The sequence below is a fragment of the Scophthalmus maximus genome, chromosome 7 (genome assembly GCF_022379125.1).
Source record: "Scophthalmus maximus strain ysfricsl-2021 chromosome 7, ASM2237912v1, whole genome shotgun sequence".
NCBI lineage: Eukaryota > Metazoa > Chordata > Actinopteri > Pleuronectiformes > Scophthalmidae > Scophthalmus > Scophthalmus maximus.
The window spans coordinates 15,738,706-15,758,625 of record NC_061521.1 but is presented as its reverse complement, the minus strand read 5'-3'; the positions used below and the strand labels follow the sequence as shown (position 1 = coordinate 15,758,625).

Below are 19,920 nucleotides of genomic sequence, written 5' to 3'. Positions count from 1 at the left end.
AGCTGGGGGTGGGTACTTTCTTTTCTATAAAATACAGTTTCCCGTTGTTGTTGCGTTTCTGTGTGTTTGGGACAAAGTGCTCGACCCTCTTCTCAGTTTTGCCTGTTTGACACAGACCATCACATTATATTATTATGAGAATATAGTGTGCTTTTTCTTTGCCACTCTCTGAATTAACTGGAGACTGGAGCCATGGAGGTACAGTAGGACTAACTGGAGTTTGGAGAGCTGGAGAAAGCACTCTTACACAGAAGAGTTTGATACTTACACATTGGAGGATGGTATTGATGTTGCTGTAGCTGATGGTGATAATGGAGAAACTGTATGTGTGTGTTTCAGATGTGCATGAGGAAGTATTTGCGAGGAATTTGGGTTCTCCTACATCTAACAGGTGAATATCATATCAGTGGATTTCCACTTTCCTTCAGATCTTTGCACACTAAAGTAACATATGTGAGATCTTTTTTATATATATATATATATATATATATATATATATATATATATATATGTATGTATATATATATATATATATATATATGTATGTATATGTTCTGTGTCTAGCTTGTGTGGCAGGTATGACAGGGAGATGTAGTCTGTTCGGAAGGCACCATGTTCACACGTTTGATGGAGTTTTGTACGAGTTTCCCGGAGGCTGCAGCTACCTGCTGGCTGGGGACTGCAACCATCGCTCCTTCACACTTCTGGGTGAGTCACACTGAGCCAATTTAATAGAAAAACAAACAGATTTGAATTGTAATGGTGTCTGATGCTCATACTTTGCAATACGTGTTGAATATACACGTATTGCAATACACTGTTTAGTGCCTAGTGCATGGGTCTGATACTCACTCTGATATCTAATTTCAATTTCATGCAGATTCAAAGTCTTTGTCTCAGTGTTTGAGGCTGTTTTGGTTTGATGTAGCTGTGTCATTATGGTAAAAAAAAGTGTTGTTGCTCTGCAGGTGATTTTGTCAATGGCAAAAGAACCGGAGTCACTCTGTATCTGGGAGATGCCTTTGAGTTGCACCTGTCTGTAGATGGCAGGCTCACACAAGGAGAAAACAGGTAAAGTAATAGAATATTTAAGTTGTCATGTAAAAATAATCAGCAGTGTTTGTTGATTGATGTGCGTCCCCTTTTCTATAGACTCTCTCTGCCCTATGCATCTCATACTGTCTTTGTGGGCTCAGAGCTGGGCTTTTATAAGCTCTGGAGTGAGGAGTTTGGCTTCACTGTTACCATCGATAATGCGGCCAACATCGCCCTGACACTGACCAAGCACCATGCCAACCGCACCTGTGGCCTCTGTGGAAACTTCAACACCGTACCAAATGATGAATACACCGCTCAAGAGGGTAGGTGCACATGGGCAAATGGGTAGAGCCAGAAGTCTGTAACTGTGCGTTTGTGGGATATGTGGATATTTGAGGGTGAAGAAAAACTAGGAAGTGGCCATTATTACTGGAATTTAGGAAAGGGTTTGGGTCACCGCCGGTCAGCAACAGGAAGAGAAGCAACTTAGCACAGGAAATGATAGGAGGTAAAAGAAAGCAAGACAAAGAGTGGTGTTAGGATGAGATTAAGAGGAAATCTGTCAACTCGTGTGTGTGTGTGTGTGTGTGTGCGTGCGTGTGCGTGTGTGTGTGTACGTGTGTGCGTGCGTGGGTGGGTGTTTTTTCAGGGTTCCTGACAGAGGACAGTTATGACTTTGCAAATTCATGGGCAGTCAAGGGGGCCGAGCAGTCTTGTCGTCGTGTCTCAAAGCTCAGCCAGTCCTGTAACAACACCAAAGACACTCCATTGGTGAGCGTTAATGGTCTTCAAACCTTCAAAATCATGTTTCCATCATGATGACACTAGTAGCTATTATTGTCGTAGGACTATTTTGTCCCATCTTTAACGTGTGTGTGTGTGCAGATTTTGTCCAGCTGCAGTGTGTTGCAGACCTCCAGTGTTTTTCTGCATTGTGCCCACCTGGTCTCTCCTGAGGCGTTCCTGTCGCTGTGTCAAGAGGAGGCGTGTCACTGTGACAAGAAGGCGGGGGAAGACTGCTACTGTCCAATCCTGTTGGAGTATGCCCGGACCTGCCACGCCCATGGGATACTTCTACGGGGATGGCTGGAGGAGAGCCAGTGCTGTATGTTTTTCTGTCAGTTAAAGGTAATAGCAACTTAAAAAAAGTTACACCAGTAATGAAAATATGTGTATTTTCTTCCTGAACAGTCCCCAAGTGTCCAATTGGGATGCAGTACAGTGAATGCACCAAGTCCTGCTCTACAAACTGCCATAGTCTCAACATCCAGGAGGTCTGCAAGGAGGAGTGTGTGGACGGCTGTACATGCCCTGGTAACCACTAACTCACCATGCCTCCTCTCTCTGTGTCTTTCTGTCACTAGTGGCCGTGACGTGGCGTGTTTTTGTGTTTCAGTGGGTAAGGTTTTGGACGGTAATCGCTGTGTGGAGGTATCTCAATGTTCCTGTGTGCACATGGGACGACACTTCCCTCCAGGATCCACTATCTCTCAGGACTGCAACACCTGGTGAGAAGCCTCTATGTGTGCCCAAGTACAGTCACAGAAATACTTTGAAATAGGTTTCTAAGTGGTCTCTTTCCTGCAGTGTGTGTCGTCACGGTTCTTGGGAATGCACCAATGAAGGCTGCCCTGGTGAGAGAGACCTGCCCGACACATTTCACCGGAAAATTAAGTACTGGGTTGCTCTTATTTTGCCGTTATGTGTGTGTTGTCTGTGTGTAGGTGAGTGCTTGGTGGTGGGCCAGTCGCACTTCAAGACCTTTGACAACAAGTTTTTCACCTTCACTGGCCACTGTCAGTATCTGCTGGCGAGTGACTGCACAGACAGCGGCTTTTCTGTCATCATTGAGAACGTGCAGGTAAATAATGTTTCTTTTAATTCATGGAATTTGTTCTTCTCACGACCCAGATTTTTTTTCCTGTCGCTTTGCTGCTAATAGCTGCTTTTCATCTAAAGTGTTTTTTCTACTTAATAACATTGTGTTTTCAGTGTGCAGATGATCAGGATGCTGTGTGCACACGCTCAGTGACGCTCAGCCTGCCCATTCTGGAAGATATGACAGTGAAGTTGAAGCACGGGGGAGTTGTCTCTGTCAACAGCATGGATATCCAGACCCCAATGCATCATGGTAGGCCACTTCATATTCCCTCTAAGCATATTATACAGGGAAGTCAGAACTGGAAATATTTTGTCATGTTTAAGTTTTTTTGAAACACATAGGCCTGAGGCTATATGAAATATTATATAATACAAAAAACTGTTCAGTTTGAAGACATAGTATATTGCATCCATTTACATTCATACATTTCAACGTTACATAAAAATCTGCCAATCTCAATATCCATGTCGACCTTTTTTAGGACAAACCATTTCATTTTTTTATTTGTACAAAAATGTCAATTATTAGAAGCTTTTTTGTTTAAAGGTCCCCTATCATGAAAAATACTACTTTGCATGTTTTTTTTACCCTAAATATGTGTTATGGGACCCCCCAAACGTCAGAAAAGTCTATCCTCTCTCTCTTTTTCTTGCTCAAACTTTCACAAAACGTGTGCTCAAGAGAGCTGTTCAGCTCGCAGCGCATCGTTACGTCACGAGGCTCCTCAGCCTGGTGTCACACACCCAGAGCTCGGTGTGGTTCACGCCCACTGAAACCTGCTAAACGTATCTCGCCGCGGCCATGTTTCGTTTCCTCGCTAACATTGGCTCCCGGTAAACGACAATGGCCAAGATACGAGGTTGCTCTATTGTTGGTTGCAAAAACGGACACAGAACTCTCCATATTCTACCTTAGTGCCGCAGCTGATGTGACTATGTTGTAGAGCACATACTATTGATGGACAGGCTGAGTGAATAAAGCATGCCTGAACGCCACTTTATTATTTAGAGTTATAGCGGTAATCTGGCCCTGCACTCGTGTTTTCATTTAGCTTTTTGTGAAACTTCATACCGGCGTTCACCGGCGTCACCACGCCAGGGTGAACGCCGGGGTGAACGCCGGGGTGACACCGGTGAAAGCCGGGGTGAACACTGGCGAACGCCGTGAACACAAACACAAACACAAACACAAATTGTTTCCTTGTTTGCACTACTTTACAGGCCGCCTGCATATCCAGAGATCTGTCCAGTCCTCTGTACGCGTCAAGTTTGGAGATGACCTTCGTCTAGACTGGGATGGGCGGGGCCGGGTGCTCCTTAAGGTTGAGTATGTTTAAAAGATTAAAAATGGTATTGGTTATGATAGATGTGTGAAAATATACTCAATCAACTGTACTGCATGTTGTCTACCATCCCAGCTGGGACCAGGATGGGCTGGGCGAACCTGTGGTCTCTGTGGTAACTTCAATGGGAACCAAGGTGATGACTTCTTGTCTGGTTCTGGACTAGTAGAGGCAGGTCCTCAGGTATTCGGCCAGTCTTGGAGGATCAACGGAGACTGTGAATCCATGCACAGACATGAGATCGATCCATGTGCCACTAACCCCAAAAGAGGTATCTAAGCTCACATAGACACATGTCACCCAAAAAAACAACTAAACCTCTAATCATCCCAACGCCTTTCAGTACGTTTTGCAGAGGAGGCGTGTGCGGTGATGATGTCCGATGTGTTCAGTCCGTGCCACTTTCTGGTGAACCCGGCTCAGTTCCAGAGATTCTGTCGGTATGATGTGTGTGCATGTGTGGATGGTGAGGAGTGTCTCTGCTCCGCTCTGTCCGCCTATGCAGCTGCCTGCGCCTCCCGAGGAGTGCTGCTTAACTGGAGGACTCCCTCGCTCTGTGGTAACTTTTACACCTGAACTGTTTTATAGCTGATACTTCAAATGCACACTTGCAATGTAAACATACAATCATTTATTTACTGTTTTAGATAGTAAAGAGCCTCGTAGACTCATTTTAAAAGTCAGTAATAATCTGTAAGCCATAACTTCAGGAAATCAACTCCACACAGAGAAATGTCTATCTGAATATTTGTGACATCAAACATATAGCAACAAAAGTCTATCTTAATTCGAAATCTGGCTTGAGCCTCTTTGTACCCTAAAAGATGGCGACACTATTTTTGACAGATAAACACACAGCTCGACTGAGAGCAGATGACTAATTGGGGGAGAACCTGGTTTGATTTTGTCAGAGTTGGAGTGCCCCGAGGGCCAAGTGTACGAGGCCTGTGGGAGTGTGTGTGACCGGACATGCCGCGCTCTGTCTGGGGCTGAGGCCGACTGTGAGGGGGAGAGGGTGTGTGAGGAGGGATGTTTCTGTCCCACTGGAACGTACCTGAGCGACGTTGGAAAATGTGTGACAGCTGACCAGTGCACCTGCCTGCATGACGGACAGCTCTACCAGCCTGATGACGTCTATGCGGATCATAACAGTATTTGGTCAGTGGCTGTGCATGAGTGTATCCAGAGATTATTTTATTTATATTATCCGAATTTATATAATTTTTTTGTGTGTAGCTACTGTGAGAATGGCTCAATGCGCTGCAGCTCCACCGAAATGAGCACTTTGCTGTCGGACCTCTTCTACGATGATGACCTGGCCCCATCCAGAGGTACAATTGCAGTATTTTAAAATACTTTTGTTCACTGTTTAATCTTCATGTGTTTAGTGACTTCTGTAGTCACCTCTTGTATCTTTCATTTGACCAGATGTGGTGACGCTTGAGAGCTAGTTCAGGCAGTCAACTCGAGCTGCGCTCCCCGTCCCATGTGATATGCCTTACTCCCCCTTGACTATACACACCCTCCAAGTCTGGCTGTATATTTAAGCTGCAATGATTACCCTTTCCCTTTGCTTGTCAATGCCTCTGCTACCATGCATCAATATTGCTGCCTGTTGATTCGGCCCCACCACCACCCCAGCATCTATTTTCAGGCTCCAACAGGGGGGTGTTAGATATTTGTTTATCATATGTAATCATATCTGGGGGTGTGATGATGTCAAGCCTAGATGGCAAACACTTACTAAGTCCTGCTGCTGTAATAAACATATCAAACGTGAGTTGTCTGACTGAACTGCATTTAACATTAGATTTGCCTTGGATATGTCTTGCCCCATGGTTATTTTTTGGTATGCAGAGCGGCGGTCTGCCCAGTGCCCTCCTCCATTGGTTCATTCGAAGTGTGGTGCCGGAGAAAAAGGCCTGGAATGTGCCAGGACCTGCCAGAACCTGGACCTGCCCTGTGTCAGCCTCGCCTGCATCCCTGGCTGCCTCTGTCCTCCCGGCACAGTAGGTGGTTTGTTATCTTTGAGTGTGTGTGTGTGTGTGTGCGTGCGTGTGCGTGTGTGTGTGTATGTGTGTGTGTGTGTGTGTGTGTGTGTGTGTTGTAGTTAAAGCACCAAACATCTAAAACAGAGCAGACTCAGTGATTAGTGGATTGATTTCAGGTACGTCACCGCAGAGACTGCATTGCACTGGAGCAGTGTCCCTGTTACCATAACAACAGACCATATACATCAGGACAGACCATCTCTGTGGACTGCAACACCTGGTAAAAATGATAGCTTGCATTTGTGTTTATGACTGGTAATACCTGCACTGTGCTCGCGTAACAGACTCTTGGTTGTGCAGTGTGTGTGAGAAGAGGAAGTGGCGCTGCACAGAGAAAGTGTGTGATGGTGTGTGCCGCACTGTCGGGGAGGGGCATTACATCACTTTTGATGGGCTCAAGTACTCCTTTCCTGGCCTCTGCCAATATGTCCTGGTCCAGGTAAGAGATCCAAAACAAGCAACGGGCTGGACTGCACAGTCTGGCGTGAAAATAGAAAACAACTATGTTTTATTTACTACTGTCAATAGGATATGTGTAACGGAGAGGAGGGTTCATTCAGAGTGCTGGTGGAGAATGAGGCCTGTGGAATTGTGGGACATCGCTGTGCAAAAGCTATCACAGTCTTCTACAATGGAGGGTTGATTGTAATGCAACATGGGGAGGTAACACAATCAGAGTCACATGCACACCCACACCAACTCACATACACTTGAATGTGAATATGCCATCCTTTTCTCTTACATGCCATCTTTCTCTCGTGCAGGTGAAGATGAAGAGCCCGGTGCTTTTGGGCTCACAGGTGGAGATTGTGCGATCTGGACAGTTTTACACACTGCTGCTGGGGAAGCACATTTCCCTCAGCTGGGACAAGGGAACCCGTCTCCTGGTCCACATCTCAGCCACATACAGGGTATATTGATACATCACAACACCACTTTTGTGTTGGTTATATTATGTTAAACATGTCTCTTTTTTGTTGTATACATTTTATTGCGTTTAGGGTCGGGTGTGTGGTTTGTGCGGTAACTTTGATGGAAATGTCAACAACGACTTGATAAGTAGTAACAACCAGCTGGAGGTGGACTCCTCCCACTTTGGAAATTCCTGGAAGGTCGCTCCGAGCTGTGCCGCTGTAACACAGGTAACTTCTTAGACCTCAGTTCTAAGGGCAGTCAAATAATGAAATGTCATGTTTTCTCTCTAGCACTGGTTTCTTATTTTTTCATATTCAATTATGTATGTCTGCCGCCACCACAATACAATGGTATTTGCTGATTTAAAGCAGCTTGAACAGCAAAATGTCTTTCCTTTCTGTGTACTTGTTACTCTGGATAATCCACAACAGTTTTCTTTAGAACAGTTTTTTCCTGAAGAAATGGTCCCTGATTGTTTTACAGGTTTCAGACAATTAACTCTCGTAAGAGACATTGGGAACTGTGTTGTTAATAGAGTTAAGGATCTGCTGTGACATTTAATACGGGAATGTTAATGTTTTGAAAGTGATTCTTTGTGTAAAATACTGCCATTTTTGAGACAGTGGTCAAGTCAGCGTGGACCAGCTGATATGATTGGCTTAGATGTGGCTATATACAATGATGTTTGATACATATGCTATTCTGACATGGGAAAAAAACATGGAAGGTTTGAAATCAAGCTCAAAATTTAAACTATGCTTTGTGAAATGTTTCCCATTTGAAGTAGAAACATGCAATACCACTTGTTTGGTTCAAAAATTACTAACTATTGTATTAATAAGGTAAGGCAAAATATTAGGACATAAACAAAGAGATAAATGTTTTTGTGTGTGTGTTCATGTCTGTATAGATTCCTGCTCCATGCAGCGACAACATTGTCAAGTTAGTAACAGTGGAGCAATCATGCCGGGTGATCACTGGTCCCCCATTTAGAGAATGCAACAGCCAGGTAAGTGTTATTGCAGACACATGAAATATCCAGTGACACCACATTCACTGTTCATGCCTACTGTCTTTTCTTGACCATTCTCTCTGTGTCTCTAGGTGGATGCAGAGCCATACGTGGAGATGTGTGTGGAAGCAGCATGCTCTTGTCCATCAGTGGGCGACTGTGCGTGTTTCTGTGACGTCATCGCGGCCTACGCTCAGGCTTGTTTGGAGAGGGGTGTGTCTGTCAGCTGGAGGTCCAATGATCTTTGCCGTGAGTGTGAATAATTTCTCCGTGATCCACCCAGACACACATCATTTTTCGTCATGTTATTTTACCGGTCGAAATATAAATAAACTTTGTTGTCATGAACAGTAGACTCTAGGTTTAGAGAAAATTAACCCGCTTTTACTACTACACAAGTCAGAAATCATTTCGAACAAAGAGACACTTGTAGTTAGGATGGGTGCAGAGGCCAAAATTTTGGCAGCCTCTCAATAAAATGACTTTTTACTTTATTCGAACCCTTTGTTTCCTCAGCCATGAGCTGTGAGGAGCTGAACCCAAGGGGCCCAGGGGGCCTAGGGGAGGAGTTATGCCAGTGGAGGTATAATTCTTGTGGCCCTGCCTGCCCAATAACCTGCCAGCATCCAGAGTCCCTCCATTGTTCGCTCTCATGTGTGGAAGGTTGTCATGCTGTCTGCCCCCCAGGTGCCAAAAATACTTACTGGATATACAACACTCATATCTGCAAGATCTTTATGCCTGCAGTATTTAAATACAGTACAGATATAAGTGGATACATTCTTATACAAACTAGTTTTTCTTAGGCCAACTACTGGATGAGGTGGCCATGCGTTGTGTTGATCCCTCTCAGTGTCAAGTGTGTATCCATGAGGGTCAGAGAATCTCCCATGGCAACAAGGTCATGCTGAACCACGATAATCCAGACCACTGCAAGATATGGTAATACTGCATGAGAACACTCAGCAACAAGTTCTAATATTTTGTAAATCAAGTCTTTGCACATTTTAAGGTGTTTAGTTTGTCATTTCTTTCAGTCACTGTGACAACAACACCCTCAGCTGTGAAGTTTGTACGTCCGTCACCATGTTCACGACTGCCACACCAACTCCCTCCTATGCCCAATTCACAACCCTTCCCTTCACCACCTTAATGCCCGAGGGCACGTGTGACCGCGCCATGGATCTGGCATTCCTGTTGGATGGTTCAGAAGCCCTGAGTGAAGATGAATTTGAGGCCACCAAAGAGTATATACTGGGAGCGGTTGAACGATTTCGCATGGGCTCCGCTCACACTCGAGCCACTGTACTGCTTTATCACTCTGGAGTGAAAACATATGACCTGCAGGTAGATAAACACAGTAAAGTTCATGTTGATGCACATATACTGTACTGTATGTAGTGCTGAATTAAGATGTCTGTGGAATATGTCATTGATCCTGCTTTGCTGACCTACTCATAATATAATGTTACAGTAACGGTCTACATGCGGTTGCTCGATCTTCCAGTTTCTCTTTCTGTCATATTTACCTGCAGGTTAAAAAGTGGCTATTTAAGAAGACTGTGCGTGAGCTGCATTACACAGGAGGAGAAGCAGCCTTCTTGGATGAGGCTGTCAAGTATCTGGTTATCAACATCTATGATAAGAACAAGCGTGAGCATGCTGGCCGAGTTGCGATCATCTTGACTGCCAGTGCCAACCCTCGTCCTGTCCGGTCCATCGTCAAGATGCTCCGAAAGAAGGCCATCACCGCCCTGACAGTCGCACTGGGTCCTGGGGTAAACATGGGGCAGATTAATGACATCACCAAGGCCAACCCAGAAAATAGGGCCTATGTGCTCAGCAGCACAGCCGAGCTGCCTGATCGTCTGTTGGAGCTGTCAGATTACCTCTGCACCTTGGGGATGGAGCCCGAGGTGCCGACTCCTCCGGCCCCAAAGTCCACTCCCGGCAAAGCTCTCCAGGGCACGACCACCACTACCCAGACTCCTCGTCTGGAACCGAACCCCACACAACACCTCCCTAACACCCCTACGTCCACTGCACCCTCAGGCCTGTCTCCTATCACCACATCGCCATCTTCCATTCGTCCAGTAAAAGATGTCACATTCATATTGGAGGGTTCAAATTCAGTCGGCGAGGGAAACTTTAATAAGTCGCTCCTCTTCCTGATGGAAGTTATCTCACAGCTGACAGAAAAGGAGGAGTCTATTCGCATCACTGTGATCCAGTACTCAGTAACGGTCACTGTGGAGATCAGCCGGTGGGAAATGAAGCGGCAGAAGACCGAGGTGCTGCGACGACTGAGGGAGATTCGTTGGAGGGGTGGAAGCATGACAAACACAGGCACAGCTGTATCTACGACCCTCCAGGCTGCAAACCAGCTGCCACGTGGCTCCACCCCTCCTCAGCTCGTATTTCTTGTGACAAAAAACCTACCTACCGACACAGTGCCACGCCCACCTTCTACCAGCACCTACACACAAGTGTATCCTATTGGAGTTGGTCCAAAATTGCGCGAGATTGACTTGTTGCCATTCAGCTTCCCTCAACGTCCGATGATTGTGAAAGACTACAACAGTCTGCAGACCCTGGTCACCCACATAGTCAATATCACACAAACCTCAGTGAGACCACGCTCTCCGACTCTGCCTCCACTGGTCCCCACAACACTCTCCAGCCTGCCACCCTCAGGTGAGCTAAACAGACACACTCATTATAGTCATTCAATTGACAGATCATTTGCCATTATTCGTTTGTGACCGTGTTTTTGCACAGTGCCGTGTAAGAAGCCTGTGGATGTGATGTTCCTGTTGAAGGCGGGAAACCAGTTTGAGGACATGAAGACGTTTGTCAAAGCTTTCATCAAGAATGCTGACATAGGTATGCATGACCCAGAACCAAAATGCACTTCGTCTGGCTTTCACAAAGAGCTCAAATTTAAAAAAAAATATTTTATTTGTATTATTTTTTAAAGGCAATTTGGAAAAATCTTAAGAGCCCTCTGCTCACCCAGTGTCTTGTAGTCATTTATATATGTATGGTATCGGCAGTGAACACATTTTTTCTAGTATTTTTATAAAACTACTGTATATTATGGCAGTAATGTACATACAGTATATGCTGCAACGATCTCCTCCCTTTTATTGATTCAGTGGTTTAATTCCTTGTTTATGTGTGCAGGGCCGAATGGCACTCAGGTGAGTGTGGTTCAGTATGGAGACACCAACACAGTGGAGCTCACCTGGAAGGATGAACAGAGCAAATCACACCTCCTGAACCTGGTTGAGAGAATACCAAGAAGGACCACTGCTGCCCCCGCACTAGGTAGAGTATACACACGCACGCACACACACATACACACACTAAAGCAGATACTGGTACACGCATAGCCTCACTGCTCTGTTTGTCTGCAGGGTCTGCACTGCGATTTGCGGTGCAGATGTCCATCTCGCCGGTCAGTGGTGGAAGAGTGGGCGTAGCCAAGGCTGCGGTGATGCTGGTGACTGACAAATCAGCCGATGATGTCAAAGAGGCAGTTAATGAAGGACTGGCAGCAGGTAAGTAAGCGGCAATTTAAGGGGAAACTTAAAGGCCACTAGAGGCACGAAGTTTCGCGCCTCTAGTGGTTCCAGTTGGTATTATTGTTTAGTCACTGTTGTTAAGTTGTGCAGTGTCAAGACACCAATAAGGACACAGGTACTTTTCCTCAGAGCAACTCCTGAGGACGTTGTCAACACCACTTTGGAGATAACAGAGGAGAAGAAAGAATTATGTGGACTGAAGCTCCCACTTTGTTTTCTGGCTCCTAGCGTTAACTAGCGGCAGCGTTAACAACTGTAATAATCCTGTTCAGAATTCAGTTGGCATGTTTCCATCCTTCCTTTTCTTCTGTCAGAGTTCACTGATAAGAGTGTCATCCCTCAGGTGTGTCAGTGTTCCCCATCGGGGTGGGACCAGGCTACAACAGGAGTGAGCTTAGCATGCTTGGGCGCCATGGCAACCAAGAAAACACCCTATACTTGAACAGCATGGATCAATTACTGATGTTGCTGACTCTGGACCATGGTTACATAGAAAGGATCTGCAGAGGTGCTTAAATACACACACATTCAGTTTAGTTTTATGTAAAGAAATTATTTATTTTTATTAAATTTCAACAAACATATCTTATTAGAGCATTAGTGGAGATGTTCTGTACTTTGTTTCTCAGCTGGTCCACCAGGAGTGTGTGTCGATGATGATGGAAATGAGAGAAAAGTGAGTAATGTCTCCTGAGGTTGAATACCAGTTACAATAATACAGTTACTGTCATCAGAACACCTGGACCTGTGTTCGTGTGTTTCAGCCTGGCGAGACATGGCTGCTGGAGGACGGCTGCCACTCGCTCCTGTGCCATCCCAGCGGGGCAGTGACGGTACAGAATCACAAAGTCAGCTGTGACAGACTGGAGCCACCAGCCTGCAGAAACAACATAACACCTGTCAAAGTCCAGGAGACCTGTGGCTGCCGCTGGGAATGTCCTTGTATGTACATTAAAAAGGATCAAGTTGCCTCTGAAGGGTCTAGCCTCACATTTAACTCATCTACTGCATATCAAGTGCCAATCAAGCTGTTCACTGTGAACTCTGGAGGCTTAACCTGCTTGGTGTGTTTTGACAGGCATATGTACAGGCAGATCCACCAATCACGTGGTGAGGTATGACGGCTTGGCACTTCGGTTGGATGGGGAGGGCTTGTGCTCCTACACACTGCTCACTGTCAGCAGAGGCATCGGTCAAGGGTCAGAGGTCAAACTCCATAGTGGACCTTGTCAGGACTCAGAGAATTACAACCGAGTCTGCATGAAAGTCATGGAAGTGATTCACGGACCGCATAAGCTGCTGCTGAAGGATGATATGACGGTAAGCTGTGAGAGGATACCTGCACCGATGCTAAGATATATATTAGTTTATTAACTCACCGTCTGTGTATGTGTTTGTTTGAGCAGGCAGTGATTGATGGGGAGGAGCTTGCACTGCCGTGGCGATACGGTGGCCTGGAGCTGGTCCGTTATGGAGGTGTGATGCTGCAGCTGAAATCAGACCATGGTTATGTCCTGACTTGCACTCCGCAGAGAAATGAGTTTACCATCACCCTGCTGAGTTCCACCATGACTGGCCACACTGCTGGACTCTGCGGTAAAAGAGTCCCCCCCCCCCCCCGTTTCTCCAACTTATTTGCTTCTATCACAACTGCAACACTGTCTCTTCCTTGTGATCCCTGATTGTTTTGCTTTCTCTTTCCTCCAGGAGCATGTGGCGAGGAACAGGTTAATGTCCTCTCTTTACGTAATGGCACTTCGACCGCTGACCAGCCAGCCTTCATCTCAGACTGGACCGTGCCTGTAGATGGCAGTGTGTGTCTGCCAAAACAGAGGCCAGTGTGTGTGTCTACAGCAGCGATGGGATGTCAGGCCCTGCGTTCAAAGGTGTTTGAGCCCTGCTACAAGCACATCCCCATCCAGGTGTTCCTCGCCAAGTGTGAGGAGCAGGCATGTGAGGATTCTGATGTGTGTGAGCTCATTTCTGCCTATGCACGCCTCTGCAGACAGAGGGGCGTGTGTGTTGACTGGAGGAAACCCCACCTCTGCCGTAAGTCAGTATTTGATGCACTGAAGTGTCAATGTTTCCTCCACTTGCTGCAGTGGGCACATTTCAAAACTCTGTCTGAGCCTAAACTTTTGCCTGTTGTATGTTCTAGCATATCCGTGCCCCAGATCCATGGACTATGAAGCATGTCGGACGGGTTGTGTCGAGGACTGTGGCAACATACAGACATTACGTGGTGACTGGTCAGTTGCCAGGGGTAACGAGTCATCCTGTATGGTTACACCTACTGAGGGCTGTTTCTGTAATGGAGGGACAGTCTTGCATCACGGACAGTGTGTATCACGAGAAGCATGCAGCCAGTGTGTCGACAACCGTGGACACACATATACGGTGAGACACATGAGAAGACCAGCAAAACATCACTGAATGTGTGAGGGAATGATACAAAACCTAAATCAACTTCTTATTTACATATATACAATAGATTCTAATAGAGCAACCAAAGTGAAGTGTGCTGTGAGCACCCTCTGGTGTCTTGTGTGACCAGATATGGCGATTAAAAGAAACATGGTTTGCTTTTGTTTTTACAGTATATGCAGAGTTGGGTACCAGATGAGAACCCATGTTTGATTTGCATGTGTTTGGACAAACAACACATCAACTGCACCGCCCGGCCCTGCAATGATATCAAACGTAAATACCCTCTTAGCTCATTCGTCATTTGCCCTTCACTTACAGTATCTGTGTTTTTCTCGTTTTACAAAGGGTGTGTGTGTGTATGTGTGTGTGTGTTGTAGCTCCAGTGTGCGGACCCTGTGAGATCTTGAAGGAGAAGAGAGAATCCAAGTGCTGCCCCGAGTATGAGTGTGGTATGTCAAAAAAAAGAAGTTATTATTACTACTATTATCATGACATTTTTATTTCCACATTCATTAGCCCGATGAAATGAGAAAGGGAAGAACAGACTGCTCTGATACGTCACTGCTTTGATACTACAAGTTTATACTCTTGAGTCAGAGATAGTTTATTGCAAGAAAAGGCAAGTTGACTTGTTGAGGGAAAAAAAAGACCTGTTCTAGCTCTACAGTGAATGGAATATAGTGGGAAAGTATATAATGCTAAATCTTCTTACAAGGAGATCATAGCATCAAGCATTTTTTTTATTGCTATTACTTTGATATGTTTCCCCACCCACTGAAATGCTCTGTGATTTTTCAGTGTGTGATCGAGTGAAGTGTGACCTTCCTGAAGTGCCCCGATGTGAGGATGGTCAGACTGTGGTTCTGAAAAACCCTGGGGAATGTCAGCCCATACATGAGTGCGGTAGGCCACTTTTCCATCGTGTCCAGTCTCTGTGAAAGAGAGCACACAACGGTGTGGCCTCTTTGACATGCTCCTCTAAAGCTCTGTTCTCTCTTAGTCTGCAGAAAGGAAGAGTGCGCTCTTCGCGCTCCCCTGGTGGCTTGTTCCGCACATCGCCAACCGTCAATCAAAAAGACAAAGTGCTGTGATGTGTATGAATGTGCGTGCAGCTGCCAGAACTCCACCCGCTCCTGCCCTGCTGGGTTCTCGACGTCCACCTCAACCAACGACTGTGGCTGCACACAGACCAGCTGCCTGCCAGACTTGGTGAGTCTGTGTTTGGATGTCACTTTCAGTGCATACCTTTTCCATTCCTGTTTAAACTGTCCTGTTTTATCGTTGTGTGTCCCTCCAGGTGTGTGTGGTCGGTGGCGTGATTCACCCAGTGGGGAGTGAATGGGAGGAGAGATGTGAGAAGTGCCGCTGTACCCAGCTGCAGGACAAAGAAACATCTCTGCACGTTGCTCAGTGTACCCCACCTGTCTGCGATCGGACATGCCCTTGGGTGAGACACACACACACACAACAAATAAAGTAAAAATTGGCCTCTTCTTCTGTTTATTTTCATATATTTATTATACATTCAAGGGCTCAACATACAGTTCGTCAGAAGGACAGTGCTGTGGAAAGTGCAAGCCAACCAGCTGTGTGGAGTCGGAGGGCGTGATGCGAGGGGACACACTCATTGGGGGAAAGCTCAGACATGTATGTGTGTAGAGGGATCATACATACCCAAATAATATGTGCATGTTATTATTAGGAAATATCAATTTCCTATAAGTGTCAAAGGCAGTCATTGTTCTACCCTGCATGGCAAACCTCACTTAAAATTATACTCTGTGCAAGTTATGGCATGTATCTATTTTTTTCCTTCCACTATTACCCTGTTCTGTCCATGTGAATATGTTTATCATATGCAACTTGCTCATAATTTATTCTGCTTTGGAAAAATTACAGACAAAAGAAAAAATATTGTAATCTCACCTGTGTGTGTGTGTGTGTGTTTATAGGTGGGTGAGGAATGGCAGTCCCCACATGACAAATGTGTGCTACATCAGTGTGTGAAAGTTGGAGATGAAGTGTTCGTCTCTGCGTCTAACATCAGCTGCTCTGCTATGGACACTCCGTCCTGCCCTCTGGGGACCGAGTTACACTGCGACAACCAGGACTGCTGCCCCCGATGCCACTGCGGTAAACACACATGCATACGAAAAACGACATGCGCTGGAAAAACATGAGCAGAAAACACAAATGCAGCTATACTGTTTGACACTTGATTTCAAATCCCTGAGTCCTCAAGCTTTCACTCCTAACTTTACCTGTATGTGGCGCACAGTGTATGTACCACGTTGCAGCTGCAGTGTCTGTCCAGCAGAGGTCTCTCTTGTCTTAATTTCACCCAGTCATCCTGAATTTGACCTTGTAAAGCCTTAGGTTTTAATATACTGATTACTGAATGGCAATGCAATGGTTTGCGTTTTTCTCTCTACAGCTACCATGGATGCCTGTGTCCTCAACAACACTGTGATTGGAGTAAGTCATACCGGAAATCAGGACTTTCATGTTAGAATAGTTTGAAGAGTAAATCTCAATCTGTGTCTGTCTTTGCAGGCCGGGGAGACGCTGATGGTGGATGTGTGTACACATTGTGAGTGTATGGTGGAGAATGGTGTCATGAGGAAATACAGACTATCCTGCAGGCGAACCAGCTGTCCCACTTGCCCCATGGTAACCATCATTCCATCATAATTATTTTTTTTATTATCCCCATTATCATGTATTATCATCATAACTAACCAATAAAATCAATTAATTATCCACCATTTTAATCAAATATCTTTTTAATCCTCTGACCACACACTTCTACTCTGTTCATCATTAAATTGCCACCATGTCATTTTCCCATGATTCACTTTTTTCACAGAGGTAAATTGCGAATTATTTATTTGCACATGACAAATATGTCTTTGTGTTTACAGTAATGTCATTCTCATTTTAACTAACAAGCATTATTAACCACAACCCCTTCAGGGATACACTCTACAGAAGGAGGACAACGCTTGCTGTGGCCACTGTGTTCCCACCGCCTGCTTCCTGCAAAAGCCGGATGGAGAACTGATCAGTCTGAAGGTCAGTGCTTTTCACAAAATGCGGTGCCTTGCTTATGAATACAGACATACTGTAGTACTCATTTACAGTCGCAAGAAAACTTTATAATGACGATGATGTTAGTGTTTATATAATGACTGGCTTTAACAGCATCATTTTAGTACCACCATATTCTATATATACACTATAAAAATACTGTGCTATTTCATGATATGCTATTCTACGCAGCCACGACATCAAAACCAGTTACCTGTTTAATAATGTTGTGGCTAGCTGGTGTATGCTAAACTAAACTTAACCCTAATCTGAACTAAACTGTACTCTACTGTACTTACGTATAGTATAGTAGAGTATACCAAAGACTAATAGCATACTGTCACCAGTACAGCATGGTATACTATTCCTTAAACCCATAAGGAACCAATAACTCCAATACCGAATAAATTATTGTCACCAAATTAAAAACTAAATCAAGACAAATCTTGATAAAATTTCCCCCCATTAGAATTAAAATTTTGACTTTGTTCATAAACTCTCGTAAATTAACAAAAAAGAGAGAGAGCGATGTTAAATAAATGTTGTATGTTCATTACGTGTGTTCCTCTCTCTCTGCAGGTGAACACCACTAGTGAGGACGGTTGCAACTTATATACCTGTGGTGTGAACAGTAATGGAGATCTCGCCCTGCACACCAGAGTGAGCACCTGCCCTCCTTTTAACCGCCAAGCTTGCCTGGACGAGGGGGTATGACAATTACACAAACTACCCTCCATCCATCTCACGGTATTCCCACAACTGCACCTCAGTGTCTGCTGCAGTTTTTGATTAAGACGTTCTCTTCTGTTCTGTTTGTTTTCAGGGGAAAGTCAGCCAGATTGGAACAACCTGCTGTGAGATGTGTAAGTTAAGCTGTGCCCTCTGCAAGTCAATGCAATTTTGAAAAATCTAGTTGATCTGATTTTTGTGTGTGTGTGTGTGTGTGTGTGTATACATGTGAAGGTATGGAGCCACAGTGTCGGAGGACAGTGGGAACGCTCAAGTCCATCAGAGTGGATGATTGCCAATCGGAGCACCAGATAGATTTGCACTACTGTGAGGTAAGAGATAACAAACACACACATATACACACATGTTGTCAGAGGTCAACATAGAAAACTTTGCATAGACCTACATACATTTTTTGGAGATTCACCCTAATCCTAACCATAATGATGATCTCACCCTTATCTGACCTACACCTAATTCTACCCGGAACCTTAAAAACAAATATTAACCATCAAACAGCCCTCTGAAGTTGTGAGGACTGGCCAACACGTCCTCTCTTTCCCAGAATGTCCTAACTCAACATGGTCCTCACAAAGATAGAACAACACCACAGTCATGCACACACATTTTTAAGAGAAGATTAATAGGTTCACCCTCCAGGATTAGCCTGCAAAGTTCAATGAAATCATAACACTGTCCCTCACCATCCCACCCTCTCTGTCTCTCCTTGTGGCGCTGTCCATCCGTCTGCCAGGGCAAATGTCTCAGCAAGTCCATGTACTCTCTGGAGAGGGCCGCTGTGGAGCAGGAGTGTGTGTGCTGTGCTGCTGTGGAGACAGAGCCTCTCAGTGTTCCTGTCCTGTGTGCCAATGGCACTCGTAGCCAACACACCGTCCTGTCAGTCACCGCATGCGACTGTCTGTCCAAACACTGCACCTAGGGAGAGAGTTTATACGTTTAGATGGTGTCTGTGTATCCAAGCAACATGTACCCGATTTAGAACAGCAACACAAATGACAATAAAAAAAACCCGCCAGTTTCTGTAACGGCTACTTTTTTTGTTGTCTGTGTTTTGATGTAATCTGAATATTCCAAATGAAATGTGTGGGTTTGTAGAGATTATTATTATTATTTTTTATTTTTTTAGATATGTAAAAGCCCTTAAGCAAAAGTAATTTTCGAGAGATGATTTAGAAACAGACAGTGCAGTTTCTAGTTCCTCAGGTAAGTTATTCTAGAGGGTTGGGGCCAGAACGACAAAGGTCCTCCTGTCACCCTTCGTCTTCAGCCTTGAAGTGAGGGAGGGGGAAGCTCAAACAGGAGACATGATCATACTTTCATGATTTGGTTAAAAGTCTGGCTGCTGCATTTTGAACACCCTGAAACTGTTTTGGCTAGACTCATGTTAACACTGCATGACAATAATTCAGACGAGAGGTAAAAAAGTAAGTTTGAATCGGTTTATGACTTTGAGTACATTTACTCAAAAGTAGTAGCTAAGTACTTATACTTGAGTTTGTTCCTTATACTTTGTGCATTCTACTACAGTGATGTTTATAATATGAAAAGAGGCTCTTATTTTGGACATTGTACTCTGAGTACTTTTACTTTTGATGCTTTAAGGCTAATAATTCATACGTGATATTTTCAAAGTGTAGGGATTTTAGGGCTTTCACTTGCAATAGAGCTTTTGTACTTTATCGCTGGAGGTTGCCAATAAAAGTTGCTCTTCTCCATCTCAAACATTCAAAGTTAATCAATTTTAAAAATTATAACTGTGTTCTGGTTTTGTTTTTAGTTTGGTTATGTATGTATGGATAAAGGTAAAAAAACAAAAAAAACATTAATCATAT

At 44.7% G+C, this 19,920-nt stretch overlaps 1 protein-coding gene across 2 annotated transcripts; it reads left to right on the top strand.

The window, feature by feature from the left end:
* Positions 1 to 47: 47 nt before the first annotated feature.
* vwf (von Willebrand factor) lies at positions 48 to 19,119 on the top strand. 2 transcript variants are annotated; one of them, XM_035642859.2, is made up of 53 exons: positions 48 to 198; positions 340 to 391; positions 565 to 708; positions 969 to 1,071; positions 1,153 to 1,361; positions 1,688 to 1,809; positions 1,924 to 2,143; positions 2,230 to 2,352; positions 2,435 to 2,546; positions 2,626 to 2,672; positions 2,763 to 2,899; positions 3,031 to 3,169; positions 4,141 to 4,241; positions 4,338 to 4,533; positions 4,606 to 4,821; positions 5,174 to 5,420; positions 5,499 to 5,593; positions 6,120 to 6,271; positions 6,430 to 6,533; positions 6,614 to 6,752; positions 6,842 to 6,976; positions 7,078 to 7,224; positions 7,315 to 7,455; positions 8,139 to 8,237; positions 8,333 to 8,489; positions 8,757 to 8,927; positions 9,047 to 9,182; positions 9,278 to 9,587; positions 9,776 to 10,934; positions 11,019 to 11,123; positions 11,424 to 11,567; positions 11,657 to 11,800; positions 12,168 to 12,332; positions 12,454 to 12,500; positions 12,589 to 12,766; positions 12,903 to 13,144; positions 13,231 to 13,420; positions 13,532 to 13,873; positions 13,983 to 14,221; positions 14,422 to 14,524; positions 14,629 to 14,700; positions 15,050 to 15,154; positions 15,252 to 15,460; positions 15,549 to 15,698; positions 15,782 to 15,898; positions 16,204 to 16,384; positions 16,686 to 16,726; positions 16,805 to 16,921; positions 17,225 to 17,323; positions 17,918 to 17,998; positions 18,162 to 18,201; positions 18,302 to 18,399; positions 18,822 to 19,119. In XM_035642859.2, exons 1-53 carry the CDS (start codon positions 193 to 195, stop codon positions 19,005 to 19,007), a joined length of 8,514 nt encoding a protein of 2,837 aa, XP_035498752.2. In that variant the 5' UTR covers positions 48 to 192; the 3' UTR covers positions 19,008 to 19,119. The 2 variants fall into 2 exon arrangements, with proteins under 2 accessions (XP_035498752.2, XP_035498751.2); XM_035642858.2 differs by having other exon boundaries at positions 17,918 to 18,046.
* The last annotated feature ends 801 nt before the right edge of the window (positions 19,120 to 19,920 follow it).